This window comes from Schistosoma mansoni, chromosome 3, assembly GCF_000237925.1.
Source record: "Schistosoma mansoni strain Puerto Rico chromosome 3, complete genome".
Classification (NCBI taxonomy): Eukaryota; Metazoa; Platyhelminthes; class Trematoda; order Strigeidida; family Schistosomatidae; genus Schistosoma; species Schistosoma mansoni.
Window position 1 is genome coordinate 15,083,177 of NC_031497.1, and position 22,864 is coordinate 15,106,040.

Here is a 22,864-nt window from a genome sequence, read left to right on the forward strand (position 1 = left end):
GCAGTATTCATTGATTAAAAAGACCTAACCATCTTCTCATTCTTAGTGAGATATGGTATAGGAACTTTTGTACAGTATTCTAGGTAAGGTCTGTCGTCAGCAAAGTAGGAATTTCTAAACAGTTTTGTCAAGACACTCAAAGTATCTAACCAATGATCGTCTCACGTAAACTAGATACTGAAGTCTGCTTAAATAAGCTTAGACACAGACCATTCACCTATGAGCACCTGTGTTGTTTCTCGTCGTCAAAGATCGCAGGATTCGTTCAAGGTCGCCGCGCGGTTATAAACATACCAGCTGTAACGGGTGAGGTCATCTATTTCTAGTTTCCACCACATTTTGGGCTTGTGTCGGTTCTGATTACTGTAGAATGGTTTCATTAATAAATGTAAGTGCTTCATGTGCGCTTTCCGGACCGTCCAGCCACCTTTTCTTTTGTTCTCTTTGCTAGTCCTCAATATGCTACTGTATGCTACCCTGGTATGTAAAGTATCTCCTGGCTAGGCTTGAACTCTACACCAACTATAGCGCATCTGCGATTGGGGTGAGACTACAATTTATGAACGGGCCAATCAGAAGCGTCTGAGGGATATCAAGGTAACAGCGCCAATTTCAGCATCTGATGCTCATGTACAATCGGTTTACAGAGGATTTCAGAGAAAACGTGACAATTAAGCAGCTACAATAAATGGGACTACTAAGGAGTACCTTTACTTGAAATCGCGGTAATTATTTGACATGTAGACCTTACGCAAACTACCCTGCTATGTTATCTTTCGATGTATTATATTTTGAAGACGTCTGCTAGAATAAGAACTTTTTTCTCTCGATCCAGATTGAGACTAAGGCAAGCTATAATAATTGCTGTGAACTGTGTAATAAAAGCACCAATATTATTTGCTGCAATATTCGCAGATGTTACTAAAGCTTCGGCTGTTCAGACGTATGAGTGTTGTAGGGATATGTGCGTAATAAAAATGACGAACTCACACAACTGGAATATATACAAACAATATTGAAGCTATGTAGTCGAGGATGAGAGAGTTTTTGTGACCTTATCATGGCTCCATAGACAGAGTATTATGGAGCCATATAGATAAGTTCCTCTACCTTATGCATTACGGTTTTAAAACCTTTGAACCTCTTTCTAACCTTGACAAGTTTTTGGACCATGTAAAAGAAGTGTACCCACTCTAATTCTTTGGTGTTGTATAATATATTTTTATTCCATACTAACTATCTTCTGATTGGCTAATATTTCTCAAGATCACTTAAGACTCGCTCAAAGGTCGTCCATAAATTATAGTCTCGCCGCTAAACCTGACAGTAATGTGGTTAGGTCTTACTGTACCTAGTTGACACATTTCGTTGCGGGACCGTTACTATGCATATGTACCATGATGATTAGTATAAATATATTGTGCTTCCTTGTTCTACGCATATCTGAAGCTTGATATTCGTTTCTGGCGTTAACTAAATGGGAAGAAAATATGACATCCTTCTAAATAAAATCATTATTAATATACCATAACATACTTCTAAATGTTAACTATCCTATCCAGCGTAACATGAGAGTAAATGTAAGAAGTGTTAGCCAAATTTATACCTAAAGTTAAACCATAAGCACTGACCTTTTGATAACCGTGCAGACTTTAGGTAATGGCAAGTGGTACGAAAATTTGTAGGCTTCATGAGCCGAAAATACCCTGATACGGCCGAAAGTGGGGAGGTCCCGCCCTTTCTCTTGAAATGCTCATACGGCCACGCGTATACAGCCTCTGCCATGGAAGTCTTACTCATTGCCTTCTCGTGGCGGGGGTGTTGCTTACGAAATTGAGAGGACGAAAAGCGAATGTCCGGTGCTTTAACCGGGTTGGTGGGCACGGTAAATCCACCTAGGAGAGTTGGAAAACCCTGATTCCAAACCAATGGCGCACATGAACTCTAGTGTCTTGAGGGAACAAATCGCGTATGAACCAGTTGTTGGTCACCGGGTACCATGGGACTGCATCTCCTTACGATGCTTTACTGCCTTATGGATTATGCCTTTAGGTCAAAGGCTCTGGGTGTAGTCCCCTGAGAAAACCACCTGTTTCGGTCTGGGCACCCGGGCAGTATCATAACTCTCATACAATTAAATGAAATGACATTTTTTGTGTGGCGCATATATATATCTGGTGCCCCTTTGTACCAATATTTATGTGTTCGAATAATAAATAATAATAATAAGGCTTCGTGAATTATGTATCTAAGACTTCCACTCAGGGGTTTGTGGCTATATGAAGTGAATCCTATTCAGTCGCGGCTTTGTAAATGCATTCACTTTTTATTCTTTTGCTGAAGGTATGTATACCACATATCTTTAGCTGTAACTTCTCTTCTTATTCCTTACTACAGCTATTATCATTGACACTACTCATGTTAATTCTGTTCACGTGTTAGTTTTCCTTCAGTTGTGTTTGAAGCTTCACAAGGGCAATGATCAGTTACTGACTACATCCTATTAAATTGAGGCGAGACTATAATTTATGGACGAACCAATCAGACATAAGATAACAGGTCTTTGATTTTTGCGCACAATCCAGTAATCCATTTGACTAAAAATCGTTTCGGCATTTTAGCTGTCGTCAGTTCGTGATGAAAACCCTAAACTAAATTTAGTTCCTAACCATCAACTGTAAATCATAATTCTAACTCCTCACTCTGCTTTATAGCCCTCATTTATTCCTTGTTAGTAGATGTACATTCTCAAGGTCACTTTAGCGTCTCTCAAAGCTTGTCCATAAATTATAGTCTCACCAAGTTTACTGCTAGTAAATTTTATTTGCGTACGGATGCACGTCAAGATGAATGGTAATTCATGGCTAACAAATGTGTTAGCAACTTTAGTTAACAGTGTTAGCAGTGGTAATAAAACCAACCAAATACATATTTTGTATATGGTAAGTGAAATCAAGAACTTAGAAACATAAGATAATATTAAATCTCAAAGCCTTTAGGAAGACAAGCACTAGCTATATTTGGACTAAGGTAACCAGTTTGTAAGTATACTGTCCAAAGTCTTCAATCACAAATCCATGAAGTCACTGACAAGTGGACTGGGCTATGTTGGTTCGTCTAGACTATCTAGTTGGAATCCGCGAAATCATAGCAACTGATTGTTAGAGACCTTGAATGACATTACTCAAAATCGTTCACAATGGCAAAGGTGCATCCACTCTTTGTGTTCTCCCAAATTCTAATCTTCTAAGTTCTTCATATCCCTTTCTTTTTTCTCTTTCCGAATTTACTTCACTGGATTATACTTCTTAAATAACATCTTCAAACCCTAATCTTTCCGAATACTGCTCATACTTTTGCTACAACTGCATCTCTGTGCTAATATGGTATGGGAACTCAAACTGATGTACGTACGTACGCACGAAGTTCTGTGTTGTGACTGACTGACTGGAATTACGCTTATTACGCTAACCTCAGTCAGGTAGTAGGCATTTGAACTAGATACAAAGTTCCTAATATCTTTCTATTCATTGCATAATTTAAGCATTCTTGTCGGTAATGTAGCTAACATATATTTCATTGTTTTGTTTTAGTTCTATAGGCTGTTGCAGATAATCTCATTGTTTTCATTGACAGAGACTTACACGAAGTGGGATCACTTCTTACACCTTCAAGTAGAAGTAATTACAGCAAACTTTTGATGAAAAGCGTTTATAATTTATTTTCACGCTCAAGTATATGTTGTGTTCGGGGTCTATCTAGTGGCTTACTTTATGGAGACGAAATACTAGTTTCTAATAAAGCCTTAACGGCCAAAAAACATAGAAAACGTCAAGTTAACATTAAAACTCATTGTGAAGAAAATGTATCGGTTTGTAATACGAAGAAAATTTTCTACCCTGAGTTAGATGAAAATGATTCAAAAATCAGGTAAAAGCAAAACAACTATTTATCTCTTTAGCGACGTAATACTTCAAAGTAAGATATCACTATCGCATGCTGGTTCTGAAAAAAATGAATCCCGTAAATATCCTGCAATTATTCTAGAAGGAAGCAAACTAATATCAGATGCACTTGCGACAGGGGCAAAAGCCACCTCTTTGTTCTTTTCTTCACAAGATGTTCTGCAAAAAGTCGGTGATTTAAGCAATGTATTAAATATCTACTACGTCAAGCATCAAGTTATGGGCCGAATCTCGTCACTTCAATCTCCTCCCGGAGTAATAGGTAGATTTGTTTCTGGTTTATAATCACACCTTTATCTTTCATATTGCAAATTTAATACAGAACTACTAGGAATATATCTATACCTTAGAAGACTAACATAATTTTTAGCTGATATGGGTCCTATACCTTCCCACTTAATTTTCTAAAGAATAGTTTGTTAAGTTTTCCTGAGATTTCCTAAACAGAATTTACAAAAATAAACCAGATCGTTTATTGCTAAAGTGTGGAATTTATATTGCAGTGTGCATAGGACTTCCACATTATTTTATGTTTCCACGTATGGTTTTACCATTAAATAGTGACTGGAAAATACAAGTTGACGTGTTTGGTTGACCTATTATAATGATTGTGTAAGTTCGACGATTGCCTACAAGGTATAGAGCACTTAGCTTATTGATTATTCTAAAGAACATCCTATTGATATACTTTATCGGTCAATAGACTTCTGTACTAAATACAAGTGTTGATTTAGAACACAAAGATTCGGATCTGTTATATCACTGATGGGGCATTTCGCTTTTTTAATCAGTGATATCAATAAAAGACAAACATTTACGTTATGAACATCAAAAGTGTCGATTACTTCAAATGTATGACATATTGTTTAGAAGGTTCTATCGAAGGTAATATAAAAGTATTTACAGTCGTAGAATGTTTGAGTCCTTTACGTAACTCCCAGGTTATTGATAAGTTGATCTTAATTCGTTCTCGAGCTTGTAAGCTGCCCCAAGTTTATTATGCTCAAGTTTCCAGAACTAGCTCTTATAAAAATATCTATTTATTGGTATTGAATTAACCCTCTGATTTATTTACGATTCAGAAATAGCTTGGTACGAGAGGACATCAAGAAGTACGCCACAAAAAATGGCATGTGTTGTAGAAGTAAAAAAGGAAAGTCATGCAATCAAAATGATTAAAAGTAGTACAAGATAAGATTTTAATGCACATATAACTGTGATAATTCCTATCTAGTTAAAAGGTAAATCTTTCTGTTGAAGAATGGAATAGTATTCTGCTGCAAGTTCACCATCAGCTTCTACTTCGAGCTGTGTTTGATAACATCTCAAACCGCTTAGAAGCTGGAACTATAAAACTCTTTCAAGGGTTTTTTGACGAACTGGTATGTGCTAAGCCAGAAAAACCATCCTCCCTTGCTGTTATAACGCTCGGTTTTAACGTCTACACGAATGGGACGTTAATTTGCCTTAGACGAACATCTACACTAGATTCCCTCACAGTGTCTGTTCTACAGGACTTCCATACAACTCAGCTCAAGAACACGTGATTAGTCTGACTAGGACGTAAACATATTTCCACAGCAAAAACCGACAACAATCTGTCAACAACCACGATAATAATAAGGGTAAGAGAATATATAATTCATCTAGTACTTGTCAGACTATCTACTAGTTTGACTAAGCAAACAACCAATCATTATCATTCTCGCTCACACATCAATTACTTAGTTCAATGTCACAGTTTAACCATTTCTCTCAGTCTCTCCCGGTGTTGAAAACAACGCGTGATATAATCGCCACTCAGATAACGCACATGAAGCATCTCCAAATCACCAAGGATACTATTTTAAGGCGTTATAATTTGTCAAATGACGTTAGACCCGAACACTCCTTGTTAGACTTCAAAAATCTTCCGCAAATAACAATTGTCTTGAATCGTCGTCGAACACCACCCTGGAGAGCATAGGTTTCGCAAAAGTAGGATAAATAGTGACCTAGTTTGTCATAGTTTCTTCTAACGTTTTCCAAAATAAATTTAATCTCGCTATCAGCACAGACTGTTATGGATGAAGGTTTAATGGTGTGAATAAATAAACAAAATCCCAGATACGGAAATTTCTACCACTTTAGACGGTTCTTTGCCACGAGTCAGTGTAAATATAGTTTTCTGTCAGTTTTGATTGATTATATCTCCTTTTTTAATTTCTCAGTAAGTCGTTTGTTTGTCCTTTGGGGGTTTTTAAACTTAAATTTGTCTACAAGTTATGGTACATACTACTTATCTCTTCTTGTTTCAGCCCTCTTTGAATTACCACAACAAGACTGTTTCAAGAGAAAAAATGCGAAATTTTGCTTACCTGTTACTCTTATACTTGATCGAATTAACGATCCTGGAAATATGGGCAGTTTGATCCGTTCGGGTGCAAGTTTGGGTTTGAATTCTATCTTGGTGACGAAAGGTATCCATCATATTTCTTAGATTTTTGTTTGTATTTTACAACACTCGGTATTCTTTTCGACTTGATTTGTACTTTTCATCTAGTGATAAGCAGTTTATTAGTTTTCAACTCTGAAAAAATTATATTTGCTTGCCTTGTTTCATCTTTTGATCTGAGGTTAGTTATAATACTTCGTATAGTGTTCAGTATCTTTGAATTTTCCTGAATGCTAATTCGAAGTAAACCTTCATTCGCTCCATGCAAGCATTTATCCGTTGGTCCAACACATCACTCTTGTAAAGGTTTTAAATTAGATTTAAAGAGTTCTGTCAACAAAATAATTGCACAACTTAAGGTTGCTCAATCATATTAACAAATTTCCTTTAAAGGATAATGTAACGATTGTCGTCGAAGTTTATTTTTCAAGACCATTATAGTGTGAAACTATGACCCAATCAATGTTTAAGCATTTTCTCAACGATCCCTCAGCATTGTTGCTATTTCTACAGGCGCTTCGCTTTGCCTTCTGAATTAATACACCGTTAGCGTTTATTTAACTCCGCCTGTAGCTCTTCTAGAGTTATTGCCTGTCCCAAGACCGGGTGAAGGAGGTGGGTTGGGCATGGGGTTAGTGACCCCATCCCATAGAAAACTGACTCGCTAAAAAAAGGCTAACCAGAATAAATAATCCAAACCATTTAAACTCTTCCCTGGGAGTTGAAGGAAGAAATATGACGCCTCATGATAAAGCCAAGTTCCTTCGGAAGTCACGAGGCCGATGCCCCTTCTAACAACCAGAGCAACACTCTTTATAGGTACATGGAACGTCCGGACAATGTGGGAGACCGGGAAGATCAGTCAAATAGCAATGGAAATGAGGAGATACAAATTGGCAGTACTTGGAATCAGCGAAACTCATTGGACCAAAGCTGGACAGCAAAGGCTAGGTACGGGAGAGAAGCTGCTGTACTCCGGTCACGAAGCGGAAAATGCTCCACATACTTAGGTAGATCCTTTAATCCTGTCCAGAGAAGCACGAAATGCATTTGTAGGATGGGAATCTCACGGATTCAGGATAATCAAATCACTCCACCAACGATCGAAGAAGTCAAGATGGCCACCAGACAAATCAAGCGCGGAAAGCGGCAGGACCTGACAATACATCAACTATACATCAACTTCGTTGACTATGAGAAGGCGTTTGACAGTGTGGATTGGAGAACGTTGTGGAAACTTCTTCGACACTATAAAGTTCCTGAGAAGATTGTCAACATTATCCGGAACTCGTACGATGGACTACAGTGCAAAGTCGTGCATGGAGGACAGCTGACAGATGCATTTCCTGTAAGGATCGGAGTTAGGCAAGGCTGTCTACTCTCCCCCTTCCTCTTTCTTCCGGTGATTGACTGGATTATGAAAACCTGGACATCTGACAGGAAGCACGGAATACAATGAACATCTCGGAATCAGTTAGAAGATTTGAACTTCGTAGATGACCTGACCCTTCTATCCCATACACACGAACAAATACAGACGAAGACAACAAATGTAGCATCAGCCTCTGCATCAATAGGCCTCAACTTACACAAAGAAAGAAGCAATATTCTCAAATACAACTCGGAAAACACCAACCCAATCAAATTTGATGGAGAAACTCAGGAAGATGTTGAAACATTCACTCAACATTCACTGGCCGGATACTATCAGCAACAGCGTTTTATGGGAGAGGACAAACCAGCTTTCAGCTGAATAGGAAATTAGGAAAGACGTTGGAAGTGCATCGGACATACATTAAGGAAATCACCAGACTGCATCACGAGGCAAGCCCTAACTTGGAGTCCGGAAGGGAAGCGGAAAAGAAGAAGGCCAAAGAACACATTACGCCGGCAGATTGAAGCACATATGAAACGGATAAATAACAACTGGAAATAACTGGAAAGGATTGCCCAGGACAGGGTTGGATGGAGAATACTAGTGTGTGACCTATGCTCCTCCACGATGGGTTACACGCGTAAGTAAGTAAGTGGGCTTAATTTGAATAACGGTTATCAGGGAGATTGATATACAAAGCCATTACAAGCTTAAGTATATCATTATCCATAGGTGTTCAACAGTTTGATTATGTTTAGTCTTTTCGTTTCAGGCAGTGTCAATATTTGGAATGAAAAAGTGATACGAGCAGGAATGTCTGGTCATTTCCGCATACCTGTATATCAAGGACTGAGCTGGACCGATATTAGTCGATATTTTGGGATATGTGATAGTTCATCTTCTCATGTTATAGTCTTTGTAGCTGACCCTGAACCACTCTTGACTGATAAATTAATCGAATCAGCATGGAAAAAAGACCAAACTGTGAGTTGACCTATATTAAATACTAGCTATTCTTTGTTCACATTTCCGAATCTTGTAAGCTGAGCTGCGTACTGGTGGGAATATATATATATATATATATACCCACCGGTATATATGTATATATAATCATATTAGTCCTAGTTGGTAAATCGTTAAGTCAAAATCTTTCACGCCGCTACCTCAAGTGGTAGTTAAAACATCGAACGTCCAACAACTACAACAACTAGGGGAGAAGCTTTGAGCCCTGACCAACCTAGCTGCGACTCGAGCAAGGAGGTGTAGTATCACTAGACTATTAAACTATGACTAAAATCTGGACCTGTTTTTTTACTGTGTGAATTATTGATTATTTCGATCGCGCAAGATGATAGCAATTTTTTATTAACACTAGCAGCCACGTTACATAGTGAATATTGTTTTTGAAAGTGTAAAAACTGGATAAAGATCAGTTTTTTGAGTTTAAGATACCGCGAGGCGAATTCCATTTTATGTGGGTGAGGTTTTGTAGTTTTTGCTGTGTTGCTATTTCAACTTTAGTGAGGCTCTGTGATCCATCTATCTTGATTTAATCATGTTGTCGTTTGTATTGACTGCTAAAGTTTCTAACTTTGATACTTATTATTAGGTAAGCCTTTCACATTAAGAATTATATATACTAGGAACTCCAGTTCATACAACAACTTCCTTCTCCTCTAATCATATTCTCTGGTTGATAATTTTTACTGCCAATGAGAGTGCTACCTCTACAACGTTAGTATTCACTTTGATAATTCCATCTTTGTTGTTGTGGTGTGGCAACTTGAACCGATGCAGATATCTGCTAGGTTTTGAATCGCTTGTCACTAACTGACAAATTGAATTTTTTTTTAGCATCAAAGCCAGAAATACTGTCATGAACCTGTTCAAATGATAATTAAGCTCATGAAAAACTAATTTGACTAGCCTTTTGATCAAAAAGTAGAATGTGATCAATGAGTTAAGAGATTTAACTGTAACTTTGAATAGTTCGTGGTCGAAGTTAATTTCCCAAATTAAGTTTCTGCCTATAGCTCGCGGATATAGATACTACTGTTGGATTAGTGAAAAGCAGAACTGAACCTGTCAAATTCACATATATTTCTTCGTTCACCCAAATCTATACAAAATTTATCGTTCTGTAATAATTCACTATTGTATTATAGCTTTTGAGTTATTTAATTTTCGAAGTTTTTCTTATCTCTACTATATTCTTTTATTGTAGGTAGGAAAGAATTCGTAGTTTAAGCACTTACAATCCTTTAGAGTATTTTCAGCATAATGGTCTTCATCTGAAGTGTAGTGACTTTTGTGTAATATTGTTTTAATTTTTATCTGAAAATTCTAACTCTCCTTTAGTGGTTAATAGTGCTTATTCTTTAGTTCTATAGTTACTATTAATCAGACACATCGTTCTGTAATCATGGTTTTTTTTATTTCTAGAATCATCAGTCACAATATATTAATGAGTGCAAAATATCTGTTGAGTGTGAGGCTGTTGATTTTCTTACTCCTGAGTCAACAGATTCCGCATATCGCTTACCTGTACAAACTATCCCACATTTTTCAGTAAATTATATTCCTTCTGATTATAACTCTGAGGAACATAATTGTCGTTTGGCTGTTGTTATTGGATCTGAAGCTCACGGTGTTTCTCCAGAGGCTTTTCATTTAGTTCATCTTACCGGTGGTTCTCGACTTGTTATTCCATCTGCAGATAGAATAAGCAGCTTGAATGTTTTATCAGCTGCTTCAGTTTTGCTCGGAGAAATACAACGTCAATTTTTATGTTCTTAATGGGATGTACTTTTTTTACGAATAAACAGATTTTTATCCATAATTTTTTTTTCCGCTTTTGTGTCTGTATGTAAACTTTAAATGTTTGTTTTATTATCTGATGTGATAAGCCGATTGGGATTCTTTTTCCGTAGTCCATTGAGGTTAATCAGACTATACATTCACCCAAATTACTATGTATAGACTTACATTTTGTCTGGTTATTGAATATAGTATTGTGAAAGTTTTAGCATACAGTAGATCGGTTTCTTTACAACCATGTCCACGTAACTGAATTTAATGGCATTACTGTAGGTTTCAGTACCGAAATTAGAACTAGAGAAACCATATAAGAACAAAAATAATAGTTACAATAAACATTTAGGTAACGATTATTAGCGGTCAGTAGAGATCATATGAATTTATTACACCACACGCTTGAAATGTAACACAAACCATAAACTGATTAATTTAACTGATTTGATTTTCTTAATATATGTACCTCAATAAAGAAGTAGAAGTCTATGTACTTGGCTCTATGCCACTGCTTTCTATGAGTTAATAAACCTACCCAGTTGCTCAGATAGAAGTAATCGAAACTTTGTGTAAACCAGTAACCTAGTGGTCGAAAAGCGACTGCCGTTACCCATCAAACCACTACTGCTAAACATAGTTGAATATTGCTTTTCTGTTTTGTAAAATGTCACCTGAATATCTCAGTAAATTAATAAAAAATTACTAGTCGGCTAGTACCCTATGACACATGTTTGTCTGAAATATGAATTTCACTTAGTTCATTTTCAGGAAGATTTGCGTTTTTTTAGTCTTTATTTTCGCATGGTTTGAAGTTTGTGATATTTTGTGTTCACCTTCAACAACGTAAATATTTATAGTAATCAAGCCGTTAGGAACTCACCTTCCATATCCAATGCAAAGGAAATGAAACGATCTCAAAATTGTGAAGCCCACATATACTATGAAGTTTGAGATGAGTTTCTTTAATTCTTTTAGTAAATCTTTAAACATGTATCTCATCCTGACAATATGCACTCATTATGGTTGTTTCATTTTTGTAGAAAAAGTAAATTTTTCACATAAGACTAGTGAGTATAATTTCCTCTACAGCTTATAGCTATTGTCATTAACCATATGATAACTACAGGTTTTGAAGTGCTATAATTTAAAATATTATTTACAAATTAAATAAGTAACTAATTTGGTGTTATAGGTTTGAATCCCTACTTTATCAACCGACGTTTGACCAATAATCTGTTAAAATTATTGCACGTTTTGACATAGTCCATCAATTTTTAGATTGGTGAAATACATCGTTTTTCATCATTAGTTGTCTTGGTGAACTTAAATATGATGGTTTATTAAATAATGTTCATTATTGTAAAAAGTGTTTTACGGTAATCTGTTTTATATGTGTGGTTTATATAATTTTGTAGAAATTTGAATAGTAATGGAAAGTAACGCCAAAGCTGATAAACTTCCATCAATAAATACATCTACACTTATATGTGATTGTATGAACAATTCAAAAACTGATATATCTAAAGAAAATGATGTCATTGAGGATAAAACAGATGGAATGTCTACTTGCTTAAATCCAAACTGTCCATACGCTTATCTTAGACGGAATACTTTCACTTCAGAGGCATTCAAAATACAACTGAAGAACATTTCTCGTCATGCAGGTTTCTCTGTAAGAGTTGTCTCATAATTAAATTAATCAAATTATTATAATTTTAAGCCTTCTGTTTTAGCCAAAACCGTACAAATAAAAATTAATTGGTACCTGACTCACTGGAATAATAAAGAGTAGTCCAGAACAACAAAAAACGAGTCAGTTATAAACTGTCGGATTGATCTTCTTGAACTACATCCCTTTGTCAGTTTCTTTAGTGGTCTATTTCACTAAACCTTTATGGATTATAAATCAAGCTAATAAAGTAAAACCCCTAAATAAACAGTTTAAGTCAGAATCTAAAACCATTCAGTTATCCGTTTCGGTTTTTTCATGAGTTTCTAGTTAACAGCCTTCTAAATCAAGCAATGTATACTCATCTAACATGTTACTGAACATAGGAAGCTAAAATATGATCTCACAGGGATATTTATTAAATCAATGAATACAAACCAACTAGTTTGATGTTTCTTATTTTTTAATGAAGTCAAGATGTCAGCGGAAACGTGGCTGTTTGTTTTCCGACGGTGAGATTTTACTTTACGTAACAATGTTGTCTCTAATTCATGTAAAGGCTTGAAATGTTATTAATGAACTGCTAAGGTACCATCATATTCCCTTATAAACGTAAAATTCAAATTCAAGTGTTCAATATTAAATTAATTAGTTGAAAATGCACATCTAGTACCTTGTTCAAACGAGCTAATCGTACTGCATGTCCAAGATCATAGCTTGGACTGATTAAGCTTATTAATAGAGTTTGGGTAATTACTTTTGAATAGTCTAATACCTCTCATTGTTTCATACTACAAAATCAGATAGGAATCATCTCATGGTAATTACAGCTGGATGCCACTACAGTCCTAGATTTTATGATCATCTGAAATTTAAATAAAGTTAACGGATAAAGAACCTTGAAAAAACATCAAATTTTCTGGTCTGTTCATAGGTGCATCGATCTAATATTTAACTCTCGTCAGGTTTTAAAACTTATTGGCGTCCGTCTACAACCACTGAACGGTTAAAAGATCTTGTTAATGATCAAAACACTTACAGCAGTTTCCTCACATAACTAGTAATCATCCAAATTGTATATTCAGCGCTATTCGTAAACTTACTTACACCTGTTTCCGCTCGTGGAGGAACATTCTCCATTCACTTCTGTCCTCGGCAATCCTCTCCAGTTGTTTCCGGTCGCTATTCATCCTTTTGATGTCTGCTTCCGATACTCGGTGTAGTGTGTTCTTTGGCCTTCCTCTTTTCCGTTTACCTTCAGGGTTCTAAGTTAGCGCTTGCTTCGTGATGCAGTTTGATGAGATTCTCAATGTGTGTCCTATACACTTCCATCATCTTTTCATAATTTCCTCTTCAGATGGGAGGTGGTTTGTTTTCTCCCACGGTAGGATGTTGCTAACGGTATCCGGCCAAAGGATATTCAGTATCTTGCTTAGACAATTCTTGAGGCGATTGAGCTGCTGAACGTATATAGAAAGATGCCCCCAAACAAGCAGCCAGCGGGAAATGAGCAGCTGCCAGATCTCAAGGAAGCAATTCGCGTCTTCATTAGTCCAGCTTGAGATCTGAATGAAATCATCAAGATGGCCCACCACAGCTTAGTGGATGACAAATAAATATAGGCATGGTTACAAGGGGAAAAATGCAAGCAAAGAAGATACAAATTATCGCGAACTCTAAAGTATGTGGGTTGACAGTTTCAACTAGAGAACCCTCATACTGATCCCCATATCAACGCGAAATAGAATATTCATGAGCAAAGTTTGAATGTTGTTGATGATTCGATCAAAAATCAAAATATGGTCAGAGACTGGCCGACAATAGCATCTAGGAAATGAAGAAAAAAGTGAGACCCGCATGTTTCTTTCCAAATCAAACTACGACGATGAAAAGAAATTATGAATCAAGAGTCTCAAAGCTTTTCAAAATATCTCGCAGAAAGAATTCACTTAGTATTGTTTGTTTGGATCTTCCCATCGATGTGTTTAGGACTGCAACTGGTCAGTCTCTAATTGGCATATGTGCATACTGTGCGTATTGCCTCGATAAACAGTATTAGGAGTTAGCATTCATATACTTCACAGAGTAGGACAAAAAGTGGACTCTGAAACTACTACTCCTCTTAAAAGAACCTTGTACTTAAGGGTTTTCACATTGTGGAAGGTCAGAGTAAAACCATTCCCAAACCACTTTGGGTGGTATGGGAAAGCATTCCTTATAAATAAAGATATGCTATACAAATGCCCACAATCTACCAAATAAAATGACGGGGCTCAGAACTGTGGTGGACACAAAAAACCCTGATGCCATTCCCATCTCGGAAACGTAGCTAACTTCAGAAGCTCATGATAGTGAAATTAGACTGTTTGGTTTCCTACTTTGTTGGGCTTACACATTAAACCGTAGAGGTGGTGGAGTTACCCTGTACATAATAAGCACATTAACCATACGAGCTATTGAGACAGCGTCACACGACTCAGGGACATGTGAGCTGACTTTTCTCATACATAAATTACAAAACGGGAACTCACCATTGGATTCTCAACTTATTTACGGAAGGAAGTGCATCAAATGAAAGAGAAAAACCAGGACAAAGCAGAGGCCATGGAGGACTATTTCTGGACATTTCTCATTCAAGAACCTCATCTAAGCGAAGAACTAGACCCAAATACAAAGTCACATAGTCGGCTGCTTACTGTGGACTTTGATTAAGACGCCGTACTAAAGGCCCTTAGCAATTTAGACACAGGAAAATCCACATAGCCGAAGGAACTACATTCCAAAATCTTGAGGAATGTTGAGTATTTGGAAAATTGCCACTCCACTGATTACGATATTCAAAATGTCACTTGACTAAGGTGAGTTACTTACTGATTGGAAGGATGCAATTGTCGCTCCAATTCATAAGGTAGAATCAAGACAGCTTTCATCAAACTACAGATTTGTCAGCCTCTCTAGTGTCGTAGTTAAAACTCTGGAAAGAATAATCAAAAGGGCCATAATGAAATTCATTGAAACCAACAACTTGTTAAGCAGCGGACAACATGGTTTCAGGTAAGGATTTTCTCACGCAATAAACCTCCTGATAACAAAGGACAAATGGTCAGATTTTCCAAATAATGGAGAATCAGTGGATGTTGTTGCCGTAGACTTCAGGAAAACATTTGATAAGGTTCCGAATAATAAACTCTTTTTAAGACTGGAAAATCCAAGAATCGCTGGACGTTTCTTAAAATAAATCAACGATTTCATAGTAAGTGGTAGACAGAAAATAAGAGTCTACTTCAATTGATTCTCCTGGGAACCCGTACTTATTGGAGTACCGAAAGACTCTGTCCTAGGTCCTTTACTTTTTATATTGTATGTAAATGAACTCCCAAGTATAGTTGAGTCTCCGATGCTACTTCACGCTGATGATGTAAAGGTTTGGCGAGAAATAATAGGAGACGCAGATGCGTTTGCACTTCAGGAGGACTTCGATGTCCTGATTAGCTGGTCTAAAGCGTGGCTGATGCCTATCAACGAGGCCAAGTGTGTCTACATCCACATTGGGGATACATAAGTAAATAGGTACAGCACAAGGGGACAGGCGCTGCCCGTAGTCCGGTTTCACAATGATCTTAGGGTAACAACAAGCCATGGTCTTAAGACCAAGGCCCACTACAGCGTAGTTTCAGTTAGGGAGTTCACAACTCTATATCCTTTAAGATGAACATTTACCAAGTATGCTAATATGTTCACTACAGTATATACAACCATAGTGAGATCCAAACTTGAAAACTGCATTCAGGCTTCAATCCCCTGTTTTTTAAAGGTGAATCAGATATCTTTGAAAAAGTACAGAGAGGAGGTACCCATGCAATTCCAGAACTCCGGGGTTTGCCATACACAGAGCGGCTTGAGAAGCTAGACCTCTTTACTCTGTTCTACGGCAGATTAAGAGGTGATCTGATTTTGATGTATTGAATACTAAGAAATAATTATAGACCTGTTATATCCTCTCTTTTTCTTCCTACCATATTGGGACAACTCAGAAGAAATAGCAGGTGAGTACAAAGGCTAAGAATGAACAAGATACTTGTGAGATACAGGTTTTCAGACCGAGTCATCAATTCTTGGAACCTGTTACTCAAAGCAGTAATTTTTAGTGATTGTATTAATATTAAGTATATCAACTTGGATAGATACACATTTATACCTTATCCTGTATACTTCTAGCTGTCTGATATAATGTAAATAATTGAAAGAATTTTGACCTACCTCATCTTGTAAAATTTCCTGATGTTAAACTAACTCCACTGCATTTTTATGTTTAAAGCATTTTCAATCTTCCCGTTGTTGATGTTATGGACTGAATTTCGATGTATTTTTTGTCACGTATGCGTCCTGAGAGAATCACCTTAGTATTGTCATTATGTCACACGTTTTTCAGTTAAGTCTGGTAGTGGCTAGCAATGGAAACCAGATCGCGCATTTATTTCTGTTTGGGGTTCGCTAGGCGGATGTACCTTAATCCCAATGTTAGCATTCACATCGGGACTCAAACCCAGTGCTTTTCACGTTAAATACACTAACCGTTATCAACTGGGCTCTTGAGTTCATATAGCCACAGGTTCGTTATAAGCGTATGAATTTAACATTGTAAAGCTTTTTGAATCTTCCCGTTATTGATGTTAAGAACTAAATTTTGACCAGTCTATTTTGCATACCTAATTTTATAACAACAAGTAGTACAAACTCAACATTTTTCCTCATTTTTCATTTGAAGGTAATGAAGAAGATGTTACAGTCATTGAATGTAAAATTTTGCAAGATAAAGTTTCCAAAATGCGGTTTAGCATTTCTTTCATTTGAGTAATTTGGGTAAAATATTTCATAGAATCGATTTTCAGATCTGCTACTGATCGTGATTTCGCTATCACTGTTTTGAATGGACACATTTGGAAAGGCTCAAAAATGGAAGCTAAGGTTAGTTCTTGGTTCTCGATCTCGCCTATTACCATTATTCTCCAATTTTCCCAGTTATTATAAAATTCACCATCGAAGATGTGAAGCAGTTGTGATATTAATTGATATACCTGTTAAACGAGTTGATGGCTATCGTTATTCATTAACTTTTTGGATAACGTATTGGCATTTCAGATCATAGGTAATGAGTTGCAGTCTCACATTGTCAACATCAACACCAGGATGTATTTGTGTTTGGCTGACGAGTACGGAGTAGGACGAAACACTTCCTAAATTCGATTTCTAGCCGCCATCCAGAAGTATTCTTGCTTCACATAATCTGCCAATGTAAACGTTATTCGGATTACTCAACTTGACCAAACCTTCGTGTGTATACTAAAGGCGAGAAGGAAGTGGTACTGTACATATGTTTTAATTGAGTGAGATGATTTAGACAAAACCAGTTTTCCAACTTTACCATTTCTATGTTGGGATATAGTACTTCGGTATTTTGAAAAAGAATCACATCGCGAAACAAGCAATCTCAAAGTGAGCTGGTATAAAAATTGCGTTGGCTTAATTACACTCAGTGTTTCGATTGTTCAGTAGAGAAGTAGATATATATCAGAACAAGAGTTTATAGACGTAAAGATATAAGGGCAGAATTATGTATATTGCGAAATAAACAGTACTTATGCATGATATATCAGATGCTTGCCTACACCCCTTGATTAAACCCAGATCACTTTAGCTGGACCTCACTAACTAAGCTGAACAATTAGAGCCTACCGTAATGATGGTTAAAGACAACCTGCATCATGATAATTCACGTTAAAGATGAAGATTCCTTTATCATAGCAATTTCTTAATGTTGTTTGAGCACAATGAAATCAATGAAGTATGATATAAAGAGCTGCAGTGAACGGTACAAGAAAAGAGCTTGGGCAGAAAAACTTAAAAGACGTTCTGATTCCTCTCATATACAAGAATCGATTCACCAACTACAAGAGGAGTCGGTGAACGGTCCTGGAAAGTGATTATGAGCTTTAAAATGGGACATAGATTTTGCAGCTCCCACCATGAAGCAGTTTTTAAATGTAGAGTTCTGGTACCACTTAAACAATAGGTATAAAGAGCGACTCCTAATAGAAAGGTCACCAAAAAGCTTTGACAAAGTCAAAGAAAGCCTTCATCGAAGTAAAACATTCCGTCAAATCAGCACCAGTTTAGTCCTTCTCTCTGATCAGAATTTTTGTCACGACCAGCTGTACAACACACACAACAACAGATGGATCACCTAACGATCAATAAAGGTTATTTATGTCACTAAGACGAAGGTCCTTCGAACGTTTTTGGTTGTTGAATGTTTATAGTAAGGGTCTCAGGCTTAATGTGGATGGCTATAAGGAGATTCCGAGAATCGATGCCATGCCTTAGTTAAACAGAATGACTTCTAGGAGATCATATGTGTTCCAATAGGATTCCAAAATCAGTCACACATCCAGATACTCGACTGTATATTTTCAAGACCTCTCCATTCCTAGCCTTTGGTTCTCCAATTTCACTGATTTCAACCCTGTGGATTCAGTCAGTCAGTTACAACGTAGAACTTCGTACGTACGTACATCAGTTCGAGTTGCCATACCACATTAGCACAGAGATGAATTTGTCGATTCAAATCCCATATTGGTAGAAGTAGTAAGAGTATAAGTATTATGTGAAAGATTAGGGTTTGAAGATGTTATTGAAGGAGTATAATCCAATGAAATAAATTTGGAAAGAAAAAAAGATAGAGACATAAAGAATTCAGATTAGAATTTGGTAGAACACAAAGTGTGGATGCACCTTCGCCATTGCAAACGATTTTGAGCCATATCATTCAAGGTCTCTAACCATCGGTTGCTATCATCTCGCGAATCCCAACCAGGTAGTCTACACCTACCAACATGGCCCAGTCCACTTGTCAGTGACTTCATGGATTTGTGCCATGTTTTGGTCTGGCCGCCCCTAGCTTTCTTCCAACCTGCTCCTACACCATAAAGCATTGCACGTCGGGGCAGTCGGTGGTTGGGCATACGTAACACATGTCCCAGCCATCTCAACTGAAGAAGTTTCACTACTTCATCAATCGATTTGCCATCCTTACCTAGTACCCGTTTCCTGACATCTGCATTACTTACCCGGTGGTCCCAGGATATACGAGCAATGCGTCGAAGACACCTATGATCGAACACTAGTAGCCTACGAATATCCTCTACTCTTATCGGCCATGTTTCACTGCCATAAAGTAGGACAGAACGGACTGCTGCACAGTAAACCCGTCCTTTTGTTGCTAGACGGATATCTCGCCTACGCCATAAATGGCGCAAGTTGGCAAAAGCTAGACGAGCCTTCTGTATCCGTGCTGAGATTTCGTCACACACCAGACCACAAGGGCTGATGAGACTCCCAAGATAAGTGAAGCTGTCAACACGCTCAACTACTTCACTCCCTATTATTAGTTCAGGTGTCGATGCAACCCAATCCTGAAGTAACATTTTGCACTTCGAGGGAGAGAATCGCATCCCGAACATGCCTGCATTGTTGCTTATAGTGGTCAGAAGACTCTACATTTTGTCAGCATCTTCACCGAATAAAACTATGTCGTCGGTGTATTCTAAGTCAACAAGTGAGCCTCCTGGTAAAAGTTCAACTCCAGGAGATTGAGATGATGAAAGTGATACCTCTAAAAGCATGTCAACGACAAAGTTAAACAAGAATGGGGAGAGTGGACAGCCCCGACGAACACCACTTGAGGTAACCAATTCTGATGACAGTTCGCCATAGGCCCTAACTCGACCAGTTGTGTTCGAGTAGAGAGCCTTTATGAGGTTAATGTACTTCTTTGGTACTCCTTTCACTGACAAACACTGCCATAGAACCTCACGATCAACGGAGTCAAATGCCGCCTTAAGGTCAAGAAATACTACTATTGTGGGACGTCTGAATGTGTGTCTATGTTCTAGGACCTGACGTAGAGTGAATATCTGGTCTATGCAACCACGTCCAGGTCGGAAACCAGCCTGGTTTTCTCTAGTCTGCTCTTCAAGAGCTTTGGTTAGGCGTCCAAGTATTATTGAAGCTAATATTTTAGACACTATATTAGTCAAACTGATTCCTCTGTGATTGTCACAGGAGGACTTTTGTCCTTTCTTATAGACTGGCACAATCAGTGATTGGGACCAGTCAGATGGAATTACGTCCAGTTCCCAGATTCTACCTAAGACCTCAGTCAATCTCACTGCCAGTACTGGACCACCATCCTTAAAAATCTCAGGGGTAAACCTGTCAGGGCCTGCGGCTCTCCCTCGCTTTAGATTTCCTATAGCTTTTTCAACCTCGTAGAGAGTTGGAGGACTTACCTCAATTTGCCATTCAGGACGACTGGGGATCGTGGGTAACTGAAGTGTGGCTGAAGGCCAGTTGAACTGATCCCTAAAGTGTTCTGCCCATCGATCCGATCTCCTGGATTGAGAATGAATGATATGCCCGTCTTTGTCTGAGATAGTTTCGCTAATAGTCGGGTTCCTAATGCCGGTTTCTTTAATAAGTCTGAACAGCTGTCTGCTGTTACCTATTGCCGCTGCCTTTTCCATCTCTCTTGCTTTCTCTACCCACCACTGTTCACGATCATTGCGTAGGTTTCTTATTAGCCTTCGTTTAAGCTGACTTCGCTCTTCGTTATGTTCAGAGCCAGGTGGAATGAGTTTTCGAGCATCTATCAGTGCGGTAGATGCTGCCGAGATCCATTGTTTCTCCCTGACCTTATTGCTTACCTTACTAGCGGATATCACAGCTGTTTCCACAGCTTTTCGGATGTCATACCACGCTGCTTCCGGGTGGACACAACTTATATGTCTGTCTAACTGTTTTTCTAGTTGTTCCTGAAATATATTCTTAGCTTGCTTATCATTAAGTACAACCCTTAGAGCCTTCCCTGCAGTGTCTTTCCTACGTCCAGTAAGTCGCAGACAGATACGTGCTCGCACTAGAGCATGATCTGAATCTAAACATGTGCCTCAGAATGAGCGACAGTCTTCTATCGAGCCCCTCCATCGGTGGCTGATAGCGATGTGACCTAATTGGGTCCAACGTTGGGACGAATTCGGTGGTCGCCATGTCAACAGATGTTTTTCCTTTTGCTTAAAGTTAGTATTTGCAAGAAATAGGCGGTTATCTGAGCACAGCTGCAACAGACGGTCGCCATTATCTGTTCTTTCCGCCATGACACCATAAGATCCTCCCAGGTGTCTTTCACTTAGTTCACCTACTTGAGCATTAAAGTCACCTGCCACTATTACTATATCAGAACGCCTAGCTTTTCGGAGAAGGTCAGAAAGTTTCCTGTAAAACTCATCTTTTATATCGTCTGAGCTGCAGTCAGTGGGAGAGTAGGCAGAGACGACTAAGAAGCAACGACGAGTTTCCCTATCTTTCCGAGTCCTTACTGATCCGTTTAGTCGGACAGCGCATAGACGACTGTCTACTGGGATCCAGTCTAAAAGACCTAGTTCTGCCCTAGGACTTAATGCTATACCTACTCCAGCGAGGCCACGGGAAGCAGCATCAGGGCTTCCAGATACACGAAGCGTGTATCGAGATGGTTCTTTATTTTGATTAGGTGAGGTCAAATGAATGACGCTACTCGGATCTTGTATGCGCGTTTCGGAGACGCAGCACACATCGATGGTGTAAGATTCTAAAGTCCTAGCTAAGGAAGCCTGTTGTCCTATTTGGCACAATGTTCGGACATTAAAAGTTCCTACATGTAGTTTAGAGCGTGGTTTCAGGAGACCAGGAATAACGTTCCGTGTACTTGAATCGTTTGCCCTAGCGGTGCGAGGTGATAAAAGGACGTGGGAAGGGTTAGTCGTGGAGATAAGAGAGTCGTTAGGAGGTGTAGGAAGGATTTGAAAGTGACCAACTTGGTCTCGTGTGCTGTTACGGGTATGAGGGCATTTATCACTTCCCGGCTGCCCACACCGTGGAAGGGTATTTCTTGAGGGACCTGAAAAGGATGTTGGATTAGTGTTGGTCTGAACGACCTGAGAGCGTGACCGCAGTGCCCAAGGGACAACTGCTTGAGGCCGGTCACGCACGGCCTTTTTGTGGGGGATTTTTGAAGTGTTAGCTCCGTTCTTCAAAGGACCTTACCGCCGGAGACGGAAATCCGTGGGATAAGGCGAGGTGTGCATTTTTAGGGTCGACCTTTCCTAACCCCACCCCTCCTTGTGGGAAGGCAGCATCGCTATCATGCTGGTTGTCTGAAGGAAACACCTTACTGCCGTCACAGCTCTGTACAGTCGGCAGTACGACTTCGCCTTCGGACCTTGGGGTTGGTGCTTTTAGTCTTACCGCTCTTCAACCGACCTGTCTGGCGTGGTAGGACCTCGAGGAACGATTGTTCCAGCCAGCATAGCTCGATTGCTTCATCACGATAGGCAAGCCCGACCACCACGTCAAGGTAGCAGCAACGGTCGGGACTATTGTGCTTTGAATGTGATTGTGAAAGATACCAACTATACTTTGAGTAATGCAAACTTTAATATAAACACATCCATCTGACCCACAAAATTAAGGTATTCGAAGCTTCTTACGGATGCTGTAAAAACTTAACGCCCCTG

The 22,864-nt window shown here is 38.5% G+C and overlaps 2 protein-coding genes across 2 annotated transcripts in view; both read left to right on the forward strand.

Moving 5' to 3' along the window:
• The first annotated feature begins 278 nt into the window (after window positions 1–278).
• On the forward strand, window positions 279–10,611 carry Smp_123530 (rna methyltransferase-related). Its single transcript, XM_018799372.1, has 6 exons — window positions 279–305; window positions 3,594–3,930; window positions 3,962–4,227; window positions 6,263–6,424; window positions 8,547–8,758; window positions 10,217–10,611. The coding sequence occupies exons 2-6, from the start codon at window positions 3,701–3,703 to the stop codon at window positions 10,568–10,570; spliced, it is 1,224 nt and encodes a 407-aa protein (XP_018651168.1). The 5' UTR covers window positions 279–305; window positions 3,594–3,700; the 3' UTR covers window positions 10,571–10,611.
• Window positions 10,612–12,014: 1,403 nt separating this feature from the next.
• Window positions 12,015–22,864, forward strand: part of Smp_123520 (putative rna m5u methyltransferase) — a gene marked incomplete at its 5' end in the record, with an annotated part of 31,463 nt that continues 20,613 nt past the window's right edge. The window contains 2 exons of the mRNA XM_018799373.1: window positions 12,015–12,249; window positions 17,134–17,222. Of these exons, the coding sequence (XP_018651169.1) occupies window positions 12,015–12,249; window positions 17,134–17,222 (324 nt within the window). The remainder of the gene's footprint in view (window positions 12,250–17,133; window positions 17,223–22,864) is intronic.

Excerpts from the sequence above, each read along its gene's own strand:
- Smp_123530 (XM_018799372.1), top strand. The coding sequence starts at position 3,701 with ATGAAAAGCGTTTATAATTTATTTTCACGCTCAAGTATATGTTGTGTT. Across the intron at positions 3,931-3,961 it reads GAAAATGATTCAAAAATCAG|CGACGTAATACTTCAAAGTA; the intron begins GTAAAAGCAAAA and ends TTATCTCTTTAG. Across the intron at positions 6,425-8,546 it reads TTCTATCTTGGTGACGAAAG|GCAGTGTCAATATTTGGAAT; the intron begins GTATCCATCATA and ends TTTTCGTTTCAG.